Source organism: Tenrec ecaudatus, chromosome 13 (assembly GCF_050624435.1).
Source record: "Tenrec ecaudatus isolate mTenEca1 chromosome 13, mTenEca1.hap1, whole genome shotgun sequence".
Taxonomy (NCBI): domain Eukaryota; kingdom Metazoa; phylum Chordata; class Mammalia; order Afrosoricida; family Tenrecidae; genus Tenrec; species Tenrec ecaudatus.
This window is the reverse complement of record NC_134542.1, coordinates 28,485,605-28,498,158: the sequence shown is the minus strand read 5'-3', so window position 1 is coordinate 28,498,158 and position 12,554 is coordinate 28,485,605. Positions and strand designations below refer to the sequence as shown.

Below are 12,554 nucleotides of genomic sequence, written 5' to 3'. Positions count from 1 at the left end.
AGAAATGCTAGATTTGAGCTGTGGGTGGAACTCTCACAAAAGATAATAAACAATGCTAAATTGGAACTGGGATTCAAGAAATAGAGGAGAAAAACAAAGATTTGGCAATCATCGACACAAAAGAAATCAGTGAATTTGGAAGCATCGATCAACTATTCCAGGGCAAACTTACACAAAAGAAAAGAAGGGCGTCCAGGACTGAGCCGCGGGCGACAGTGAGGAGTACAGGCAGCAGAAAGAAGCAGCAGCGACCCATAGCCATGCTGCCCCAGAGAAGGGAGTGATGCAGAATCCGGGAGGAAATCAGAGTAGGGCAGTGCCGGATGAGCCAAGGCAAGTACATTCTTTCAAGGAGTGCGGCTTTGTTGTATCAAGTACTGTAAGAGGTCAGAAATGAGAATTTAAGTTGGATTTTTAAATTTTTTATGTCTGAGAGGGAAGGGAGATCTTTTTGCAAATGACCTATTGAAAGTGTTCACAAACAAAGCTTCTACTTTGAAGACTAGACGCGCCGACCCAAGCCATGGTATTTTCAATGACTTCATATGTATGCAGACCCTGGGCAAGGAAAATGGAAGGAGCAAGAAGAATTGAAGTCTTTGAATTATCGTACTGGTGAAGAATACTTAATGTACCATGGGCTGCCCTAGGGGAAAAAAAGTGTGCCGAAAGAAGTCGAATTCTCCTCAGAAACAAAACTAGTGAGACTTAGCCTCGAGTCATCTGTTCATGTTTTCATGAGGGAGCAGGCCCCAGAGAAGGACATCCTCGCTGTAAAGTAGAGGGTCGGCAAAGAACATGAAAACCTTCAGTGAGAGAGGTTGATAATGGCCTGAAACACAGGAGCAACGGTGAGGCCGGTTTGTGACTGGGCAGTGTGTCTATGGAGCTTTCTGAGAGTCAGAGCTGACTCACCAAGGCCTTACAACAAGAGGGTAGGGTCAATGTCAAATCGGTCATGTGAATCAAATTGATGAAAGTATACGGTAATGGGTTTCGAACAGGATTGGCGAAGTGTCGAGATTTTAAGAATACAGAGACTGAGAGCAGCTTGCCCGATTTTCCTGGCGTTGCCATGGGAGGAAAGCGCAGGAATGGGAAGGGTGGTGACTCCGAGACAAGTAGCTGAACCGGTCTGGGACCAATGGAGAGATGATTCTGTGGAGAGAGGAACTTGAGGAAGAATTTGAGATAAAATGAGGGAAGATGGAGAAATGAATGCCAACCAAGTAAGTAGATGACGACAGCCAGGGTAGCTAGATACAGGGGATAACTCAAGGGTGGTTTCTGGAAGTAATGGTTGGCTCATAAAGACAAAACAAGGCTTAGGGGAAATGATATCTTATAAATAATAGTGATATGCCTTAAGATGCTTCTTTCCCAATCAACTCACGGACTAGTCTGTCTCTTTTGTATGAGATGAGTAAATTAGGTTTCTGAAATGCCTCTTTGAGCTATCCCATCAAATAACCAGTGTTGCTTGGGGTTACAGGTGATTCTGTTGTGGTGGCCCCCGCCCAGACACTGTCCAATGCCGAATTTCAGCTGTTGAGACAGACGTCAATTAACGTTGTCCGTCACTTGGGCATTGTGGGCGAATGCAACATTCAGTTTGCCCTTCATCCTACCTCCATGGAATACTGCATCATTGAAGTGAATGCCAGACTGTCCCGAAGCTCCGCCCTGGCTTCCAAGGCCACTGGGTAAGGCCAGAGGATTGATCTGCAGATTCCTTGCAAATGCAAATGGAAAAATTAAAAACTGTGCTGTACTTATAAACCATAGTCCCCACTTCTGTATGCTGGCTCCAAATCATTTGTGGGACCCCCAAGGACACGATTATTAATGAGCTTGCTTCCAGATTGAGGCAAATGGTATTGCTAGCTGGCTTTGTTTGCTGGCTAATCATGAATGAATCAAAATCTGGGTGGTCAAACCAGGCTGTGAAAAATCTGTTTCTTAATTGCACTTTGCAGATGTTGCTAAAAAAGTGCAAATTAATCCTTAACTTTAGTGCTCTGTGGGCTTCCTTAAGCATGAAGCCTTATTTCAAGTCCTGGGCGAATCATGGTTCAGTCAACTCAAGCATTCATGACACGTTGTTTTTATTTAAAAAAAAAATTCAAGACTAAACAATGTAGTATTTTTTTGCAGGTAAATTAATTTGCCATCCATTTAAAGAACTCTTAGCAAGCATAATTGGAGAGCAAGTTAATTAATGTGTTTCATTTTATTATATTTAGCATCTGGCATTTGAATTACATGGCATGTAAATTAACAAAATATTTACCTCTATAGATGTTTTATGCAGTTACAAAGGGCTGCATGCAGTGGTGGTAGACATGTTGCTTAGTTAGCAGGAGTCTGTAAACCTGAGTTTTCCTTCTGGCTCTTCCACTGGCTGCATGACTTTGGTCAAATGACGGAACATTCCTCCCACTTACCTCATCTATAGGATGAACAAGTATGATTAAAAGGACTTATATATAATTTTCTAGGTATAAGAATCATTTTTTCAAATGCCAGTATTAAAACTGACTTTCTAGCGGCAGGAAGAGTAAAAATGCTGGAGCCCAAAGCTCCAGATGTCTTAGAGACAGAGCAAGGGCCTTATTTATAATGCCAATGTTTTCTAATCACTGCATACCCTATAGTACCATCTAATGGTGTAGCGTGCTACCATTGAGTTATTTGCCACAAGATCAATAGTTTGAAATCGTCTTTCTCTCTAAGAGAGGAAGATGAGATACCTGATCACATAAAAATTTAGTCTTGGATACCCAAAGAAACAATGTCCTATGGAGTTACTGTGGGTCCGAATTGACTTGATGGTAATTGAGTTTGGTTTTGATGTTTTCTTTTTTACTATTAGTTGGGATTTAATACATATATCATTCCATGTTTTAAACACATCAAGTAGAATTGTACAATTGCTACCATAATAAATTTCCAAACTTCTTTTTCTATATGGACTCCTTGACATCACCTCCCACTTATCCCCCTCCTCATCACTGTACCCCTCTTCCCCAGAACCGCTTAGTCTACCTGATGTCCCTATAGGTTCTTCAAACCTGGGTTTCATACACAGAACAATGGAAAAGTGTATGACACAGCTTCAAGAGGGTGACCGCTATTGACATGACACCTCCGAGATGCACTCTAATCTGAACCAACAAAACCTTCCAACCTCTGCATGCTCAACAGAATGAGCTGTCTTTCTGGTCCACATTGTGTGTGTGTGTGTGTGTGTGTGTGTGTGTGTGTATACATAGAGAGAATATATGTGTGCATAATATATATATATTACAGTTCCTTGCCTTACTGGAAGTTAAACAACTGAGTACTTGATCATCGTAGTTATTGATTTGTGGTTGAAGAGGTAAAGGTTAGGAGTTATAGCCATTCATGTGAGGCATAGAGATTGCATTTTTCTGTGAATTATACTTACACATTTTTACAATCATGGCTCACATTACTTAATAAGTGGATATTAAATACTCACACAGAACTGAGAATCAGGTACACTGAGAATCAGGTCTTGTACCCTGAAGTTAGATGATGGGAGAATTTCTAATTAAGACCAGTTTGTGTTTGGGCCTGTTTTTAACACATGTTGTTTAAACAAGGAGTTAAGACAACATGTGTCCCCTCGTTTACAGTTACCCACTGGCATTCATTGCTGCAAAGATCGCCCTGGGCATCCCACTGCCAGAAATCAAGAATGTTGTATCCGGAAAGACCTCCGCCTGCTTTGAGCCTAGCCTGGACTACATGGTTACCAAGATTCCTCGCTGGGACCTTGACCGTTTCCATGGGACCTCCAGCCGAATTGGCAGCTCTATGAAAAGTGTAGGAGAGGTGAGACTTTGATATTTCTTTTTTATCTAGTTCTTCTCCTTAGTTTACTTTGTCAAATTCTAAACATTACTGAATGTCTGAAGGAGACATATTTGATCAGAGAACAAATAGTAATTTTATTTCCCCTTAGTGTTTCAACATCTAGCTGTTCGATTATTACTGTTAAATGAATATTTTCTTGGCTTCAAAGAGCTCCTGATTAAAAAGAAACCATGTATGCTCTGGGTATGTAACAGATACACAACTAGAAAAACATACATTTGCAGAAATTGAACTGAGTTAGAATACATTTTATAACCAAAATACAAAGTAAGAACGTAAAATAACACATGATATACCATAATGCCACTGAACGAAGGGTAAGAATTAAATTTTTGTCCATTCAGGCATTGTTTGGCTTCAAGCCCCTTAGACCTTACTTTATGCCTCCATTAAAGAAAGGGGCTGGATTAGAAGATCTCTCAGACTCTCCAACTCCAAAGTTCTAAGTAGAGAACACGGTGGGACACTTAGACCCTTTGCTGATACTGAAAAGTCCTGTGTTTAGCTCTTTTAGATGATTTTCTAGTATTCTATTTTTTACTGCATGAACATCAGTTTTTTATTGTTCCATCTTCAAAAACTCTGTATTCTCTCTGTGTCGGAGAAAGGAAGGAAATTCAGCCTTTTGTCTCTGAGATTCTCTCTCCTCCCTCTCCCCATCCTGGGGCCTCTCTCACTTTTCAGTGAGGAGGTTAGGTGTAGAGGAGACAGCAGGAGCTTTGGAACCAGCTAAACCTGGGTTTTTGTCTTGGCCTTGACACTTAGTCCTAGAAATTCCCAGGCAACACACTGAGCCATAGATGCTCCACCAGGGAAACAGAGATGATGATACCAACGCAGTGGGATTCTTATAAAGTGTAAGAGCACTACAGGTAGTAGTGAGTCATAGCCTTAGGTAAATTTATAGTATACACCCAATAAATGTAAATCGTCATCATTAGTGTTCCTATACATCGAGGCGACAAAAAGTTTGTGGACAGATTGAATTAAACTATAATGGGATTTCCCCACAAACTTTCTGAAGCACCCTTGTATTTATGTATCTAAATGTGATTCAAGTGTAGCATTTTAGAGTATCGTTATCTATATCTCTCTCTCTTTATCTATCTATCTATCATCTGAATTATCTCTATCTGGTTGATACATGTTTGGGTTGGTATCTAAACTGGTTATAATATATATCAAAAAACAATTTATGGGCTCAGTTTTTATTTTAGCCTTCATTTGTTCTACGACACAGATCACAGACTAAATTCACATCAGCCATTTCAAAACGCTGCTCCCATAATCACAGGGTCTCTGTTACACAAGAGGAAAAAGAAAGTATTTTTAATGGTCAGTAATATCCCTGCATAAAAGTAGACTCAGTGGGTCCCTTCATTTACAAAATATTAATGGAAGATTTCAAAGTAATGGCCAATAAGGACCTTCTTGACCTTACACATTAAAATATCTCACTAATGGTCAAACACCACGAACTGTGTGGTGGTTTTTTCTCCTTCTTGGTTGTTTTAAAATTTGAATGTTTCTTCACTCCTTTAGTGCAGAATGGAGCGGGAACTCACATGCCACAGAACGTAGCGTTTCAACCAGATAAACCTCTGTTATTCGATTTATGTTTCATAGGAAATTCTTCCTTTCACAATGTTCACGGTAAAGTTTATGTCAAAGGACATGAGGGCATTTTTTAGTGCTTTCATGTAGGGTTTCTATCTGAGGACTTCCAGTGTTCAGTGAGTATTTCATACTTTGCGTGTGGATCAAATCCAGTGAGCAAACATTTCCTGAATTCTTATATGTGCAAGACACTAGGGGACCTGTGTTAGGCAAAGCATTGGTTGTAGACGATCGAAGTGTATTATCTGCAACTGGTAAATTCAGCTCTGTAAACAGACCCAATATGATACCAATTAACCTGTGACAACATTGAAAACATGATATTTACTTATAGATGCTTTGAGAATGTAATAGATTATAACCATGGAAGGGCATGGTGGCGATTCCCTTAAAAATGATGACGTTTCCCCCTCATGAACATGAACTTAAACATTATAAAAGTATTGAGAAGCACACATTTTGAACACTTGATGCATGTTTTATTGTCAGATAGGTAAGTTTACTTCCTTTCCAGTGACTAGACCAATATGGACTGTGTGGTGAGAATTAATAAAAATGTATCCTGAGCTAGTTGTACAACTCTGTGCGTTGGGGCCAAAGTTCAAAGATAATTTGGAGGTAGAACAAAGTCTACATATTCATTTTATTATACATCAAATAAATACATGCATACTTCAGTTTAGTATTTATCCTGCTTTACCAATAGCATATGTTCACAAGTTTCACAAGTGAAGGTTTGTGACCCCTTGTGTCAAGTCATCTATTAGCACCATTTTCCCAGCAGCCTGGGCTCATTTCATGTCTGTAGGCCATGTGCTGGGAAAGCTCACAATATTTTAAACTCTTGCATAACACTAGTTCATGTACACTGAATGGACGCCTGAAGTACTGGAAATCCAGACTCATCGCCCTGAAGTCGACTCGGATTCATAGTGACCTGAGAGGGCAGAGTAGATGTGTCCCTTTCAGTTTCCAAGACCATAAATCTTTGTGGGAGCAGAAAGCCTGAGTTTTCTCCAGGGAGTGGACAGTGGGTTTGAAAAGCCAACCTAGTGGTTATCAGCCCAACGCATAGCCTACTAAACCATTAAAGATCTTTAGTAGATTGAAGTATAGTGCAAATATAACTTTTAAGTGTAATAGAAAACAAAAAATCATGAGTCATTTTATGGTAAAATTCCCTTTATTGCATTGATTTAGACCTAAAACCTGAATGTTTCTGAGGTAGCCTGCATGTTCTTAATTATATTATACCATGACCTCTATTATTTCTGGCAGTCTCTTCCTGGCTAGGCTAGAAAAATCTATAACAATGTCTAACCATTCAAGATGCCGCTATGACTCACACATTACATATCTAAATTGGACTAATATTTTGTTTCTTCTTGCTTTTGTGAATCTTTGCATTTCTAATTAAATTGAGAACATTGTGAAAAGGTTATCTGTTTGGGTTTGGCAATCTTTGAATATGTATCATGTCACACAATTGACACAAAGATTTCTTAAACTGACATTAATGGAAATTCAGATCTGAGGAACCACAGAAGTTTATTGAAGGCTGTTATTATTTTAAAATGGAGATCCTCAATGCATACCAACCTGTCAGCTATGGGAAAATTCAAAGACAATGTTTATCCAATGAAAATAACTGGGTAGGCTGCAAGGTCAGTCCTAGTTCTGACATGTGATTTGTCTGAACTAAATCACCAAATGGTTTTTCTAATTGATTAGTGTACAATCAGCTGTAAAGAGTATGGAAAGACACATTGAATTTGTCATGGAGAATTTAATCTCCGCCTACCTTCAAAATCTGAATCTGTCAGTACTTGTTATGACTTCAAGGTTTCATTAATATTAATACTTACCTCTAAAGAAAGCTGACCTGACTTGAATGCTGACTGATTTTCATTTTGAAGTAAGTTCATTTTTGTGTGAATATCTGCCTTGTTTTTCCTTCATTTGCTTTCCCCCTCTAAAGAATACCTACACAAAAGCATCAAAGCAAGAAAGACCTTTCTAAGGAAGGGTGTGTCTAAGTTCCCTCTACACATTCCATATTTTAATATCATAATCTGTAATAGGTATAGGTAACTTATTAATTAATTTGAGGTCAATATTGTGGAGGTCCCTAAGTGGTAACAATGAATCTAATGCTAATGATTCTGATTACGCCAAAACCATGGAGAGGGAAGGGGGCGGGTCTCAAATTTGATCTCAAATTTGAGTCGAATTTTTCTAATAGGTTTTTGCTCTTAAGTCTTTTCTGGGGGGAAAATGTCACTTTTAGTTCTGTTACAGATGAAAGCATATATAAGTGCTTTGCTTAAATATAAGGTCTTAAATGTGCATTGCAGGTCATGGCTATTGGTCGGACCTTTGAAGAGAGTTTCCAGAAGGCTTTGCGAATGTGTCACCCATCTGTAGACGGTTTCACTGCCCGTCTACCCATGAACAAAGACTGGCCGTCCAATCTGGATCTCAGAAAAGAGCTGGCTGAGGCATCCAGCACCCGCATCTATGCCATTGCCAAGGTAACATGTGACAAAGGGCCCACAGCAACTGCTTCCAGACAGCTACCCTGGACTATGAAGCAACACGAAATCATAAAACTGCCTTCAGGGCAGCAAATTTTGGAGCTAAAAAAATCACCTTTGGGGGTGACAAACCAGAGATTCAACAAATTTCATCAAACAATTCTATATTTAGGAAAACATTCTTCCTTTAGATTGGACATGTGGCCCAGCATTAAGCACATATTGGTTATCACATGGATTGATTATTCTTTCACTTTCTGTCAATGCAGCATCAATACTTTAAATAAGTTTGATTCCATTGATTGTCATTTCCTATCATCATCAATACTTGCTTCCAGAAAATGTATGAAACTGTGTTTTAGAAAGGAAATGTTTTAAATGGTTTTTAAATCCTCCTGAATAATCTTTCTTTTTCTGCTTGTTTCTCTGTGCTTAAGCAACAGATTGAAAAGAGCTTCCTAAGGATACACTTTTCCATGCAATTATTAAAATTGGTCTTTGAAAATGAAAAAGGCCAACTTTCTCACTACCACCCACCCATTCCTTTTTATGCAAATTAAATGTCATATTAATCTCCTTTTGTGTTTACCCTGCTTAGAGTTTTGACGTTTCAGCTCATCTGATTTACAAAAGGTGGCTTGGGCATCTGAGATCTGTCTGCCCAGGACTCCCAAATGGCTTTTGACCTTTAAGAAAGCACAGGAGTTAATCCTCCAACAGGATCAAGCCACAGAGGCTACAAAGCCCTGCTGACCATCTTTATGTATCTGTGTGCCCACGTGGGATAAGTTGATCGAGAGTGTGCATTTTATCTTTAAAGGCAAAGGCTGTCTTTGTAATTTGCTTTTGTAGCAACAGAAAAATGCCATTCATGATTCTGACGCCCAGAAACCTTTCAGCTCATCTTTTGAGAGTCCTGGAAAGAGGGGAAGGAGGAAAGTGCTCACATATACATGGATCCCCAGTTCCCTCTTAGGATTCCCAAACACCACATTTTTAGTTCCATTCAAATTCTGCGACATTTTAATATGTTTTGATAAGCATTTCTAAATGCTGAGTTTCGAAGTAACAGAGAAGTAACATTTTTTTTTTTCAAGGAGGAGAGTAGGATAGTAGAGATGCGAGGCTATTCTTGGAAGTCATTTCATCTTGTCATTTCTACTTTTAGGCTGCCAGGTTAAAGCAAGACATCTTTCATTAAAAAGCAGTCCATAGATGTGTGTTGATATCTATGTGAGGATGGTGCCAAAGTGGACAGTGTTCCACTCTAGTTGTACACGGGATTGCCATGAATTGGAATCGACTCAATGGCACCTAACACACACACACACACACACACACACACAGACACACACACTGTCATTGAGTTGATTCATACTGGTAGTGACCCTGTAGCTTCTAAGACTAAATATAATCTCATCCTTCTCCTGTTGGATCAGCTGCTGGGTTTGAGCCTTGTAACCCTGTTGTCAGAGTCACCAGGGATATATATATATATATTATATTATATATTAATTATATATTAATATATAATATATTAATTATATATATAATTTCAAAAAGCTCATGGAACAATGGAATCAAAAGATAATTTTCCCACAAGCTTTCTGAAGCCTCATTAGATAGTTAGCCCCATCCATGGGCAAAGAATATATGTATTTTCCTCAAGTCTAGCAGTCATGCTTCTGCCATTTTAAGAAGGATGGAAAAGAAAAGGATGCCAAGTTCCCAACTAGGTTGTAAACTCCAGTAAATCTCTCTTTGTCTTCTCGCAGACTTACAAAGGAAGAAAATTCAGGGAAGTGTGCGGTGATCTTTCTTGCACAGAGCACCCTGTGTATGGGCAGAAGTGTGCGTCTGAGAGAGAATTTATTGTCTGCCAGAGAGCTGGGAGAAGGAACTGATTTCTGTTTGTTAGAGGTCATCATTGCTGTGCATTTCCACAGCAACCAGCAACTAGGCGATTTTGACAAAAAGTGCCAGGACTCTGGAGGCTGAAGGGAAAAGAATGAAGTGTGTAAATCCCCACTCGCTTTCATGGGTCTTAGAAAAGGGCAACTTGCTCTGAGGTCTGGGTTTTGCAGCACTCTTATTTCAGGGTGACTGGATCATCACCTCTTTTGACTTTGAGAGAATGCAGGGGATTTTAAAAATTATTATTTATATTGGGAACATTAAAGTGACCTCACTTATTTGAGGTCCTTACGAAGTTCAAGGCAGCAGTGTGACATGACAAACCTGTGGTGGTAATGAAGTCCTGGCTCTGGCAGGGTCTGCCTTTCTAGGAAGAGTCTAGGGAAGTTTGTGGAAATATTCCATTGTCTTTTTGTTCCATTTTCCCATGGACTTTCTGAAGCCCCCTCATGGCATACATGTGTTTTCTTTGCTTCCCAGTGAAAGGACGGCAGGATTCCAGGCGCTCCCTCTATCTCAGGGTGATTAGTGTGTGTGATGCTGTGAAAACATTATTTGACCCATCAAAGGGGTCACTAACTCAATGTTCCAGCCACCTCACGGTGTTGATAGGTAATATATAATTGTAACTTTAATCATTTGGAAAATAGGGCAGCATATTAAGTCCTTGAAGAGCTGACTATAATTACCGAGAATTAAAAAAAAAGAAGTATTAATAGAGATAAAATGAGCATGACTTTGAATATTCCTGTCATCTTTCTCATGTCAACAAAACTATGGCTATGCAGCAGCTCAGCACATTTTACTGGTCTCTCTGAGAGTAGGCATGAGGGAAATAAAATCATAAATCAGTGTTTGTGTGAATGTGGAGCGGAGTAATAAAATATGGTATTTGCTAAAGAATAGTCGTTATCCAAATATAAGCCAAATGATGATGAGCTGGATTATACATTTTCTTACCAACTTGAGTCTCTTTAATTTGGCAAAGATGTGTCACTTTTAGGATAGAAGGGATTACTCAGTCACACAAACTAGGAAGACAGAATCTGGTAGAGATTTTTTTTCTCTTCCTGTTCATACCTCTCTGCTGAATCCCGTGCATTTCCCTTATATACCATGGTGGGTGTATTTGAATGCCTATTTAGGCTCCTGGAAGCAACTTCAGTGATAACAGTTTCTTTGTTCCATATTTTGTACCTCTGTCTTTAGCGTTGGGCTCTGGAAGTAACATGGAGACAGGAGGCTGCTTTATGTTTTCAGCCAAATAAGGCATTTTAAAAATGTTTGTGAAAGAAAGTATCTCTTATCTTTTGGGCAGGCCTTGGAAGACAAAATGTCCCTTGATGAGATTCAGAAGCTCACATCCATTGATAAGTGGTTTTTGTTTAAGATGCGTGACATTCTGAGCATGGAGAACACACTGAAAGGGCTCAAAAGGTAAGACATGACAGTTCTGATGAACTCCAGGGGTCACCTGTACAATGCCTTTTCTCACCTTTTAGCACGTGATCAACATTCTGCTTCAATGAGATAAATGATGCCAGTATTGGGAAACTAATCATAGGCACAGGCGCATGGATGGCAGTGTTTACAGGCTTAGCCTATGATAGGGATTGATGAAGTTTCAAGTCATTTTCTACCACCATGAGCAGCAAGCATAATGGTGGTTGTATTAGAACTGTCTGTTGGATTGACAATGAGATGTGCCCAGAGATGTGTTCTTTGATCATCAATCTTCCCTGGATTTTCATTTTATTTACCGACAATTCAATGAAGGTGATTTCTGTTTCCATCTATTTGCTCCTAAGTCGGAAGACTCATTTACGCTCTCACCTCACAGATTGCCATATGTGGATGAGCAAAGGGACTCCTCTTGCTTTCTACTGATACATACTTCTTACCATTGGCACGTTGTGTTCAGCATACAAACAAGACACCCTCCAGTTTCTGCTAATAGACTCTTTACCTCTCACTCATTTACATTTCATCTCCTTCACGGCCAATAATTTTCAAAATCTGACCTCACGCTTAGAATAATCCAATAATGTTACTGCTGAAATAGCTTCATTTTCATTTTTTATGGGAAGCCCATTTGGCAGGGCACCTGTGACTTGTGACATGACAGATAGGATTAGAAGATGTATCTTTGACAGCAGGTGGATTTATCAGTAATTTGAAGAAAACAGCACAGGCCTCTTTAGCTTCTCCCCACAAACAACACTGAAATATACTATGGTTGGAAGATGTCTTTCTCACAAGCCTGTGGGTATGTTTAGAGAGTGAAATAATTTGGGTTGCATAATATTGTCCCAAAATGGTCTGAGAAGATGTAGAAACTCATTAAAAATATTGTTGAGGACAGAATGCAGACATCAACATTCAGACTTCTAAACTGTTTGACGAGTGGAATATATAATTGAGAACCTGGCTTTGCCCATGCAAGATGTGCACAAAATGGGCAGCAAAAACACCTGCATTTCACTAAAAGATAGGTTCTCCTAGAGCTATTTGATGACTGCCCAGGACAAAAGCTCCACTTTCAGAGTTGGGGATTCCTGTTTGCCAGGATGAACCTACCTATGGGCATCT

The 12,554-nt window shown here is 39.4% G+C and overlaps 1 protein-coding gene across 1 annotated transcript in view; it reads left to right on the top strand.

Annotated features, from left to right (window-relative positions):
- The window catches only part of CPS1 (carbamoyl-phosphate synthase 1), a 126,866-nt gene that overhangs the window by 60,257 nt on the left and 54,055 nt on the right, over positions 1–12,554 (top strand). Inside the window, exons 18-21 of the mRNA XM_075529303.1 lie at positions 1,493–1,703; positions 3,660–3,858; positions 7,872–8,048; positions 11,284–11,402. Of these exons, the coding sequence (XP_075385418.1) occupies positions 1,493–1,703; positions 3,660–3,858; positions 7,872–8,048; positions 11,284–11,402 (706 nt within the window). The remainder of the gene's footprint in view (positions 1–1,492; positions 1,704–3,659; positions 3,859–7,871; positions 8,049–11,283; positions 11,403–12,554) is intronic.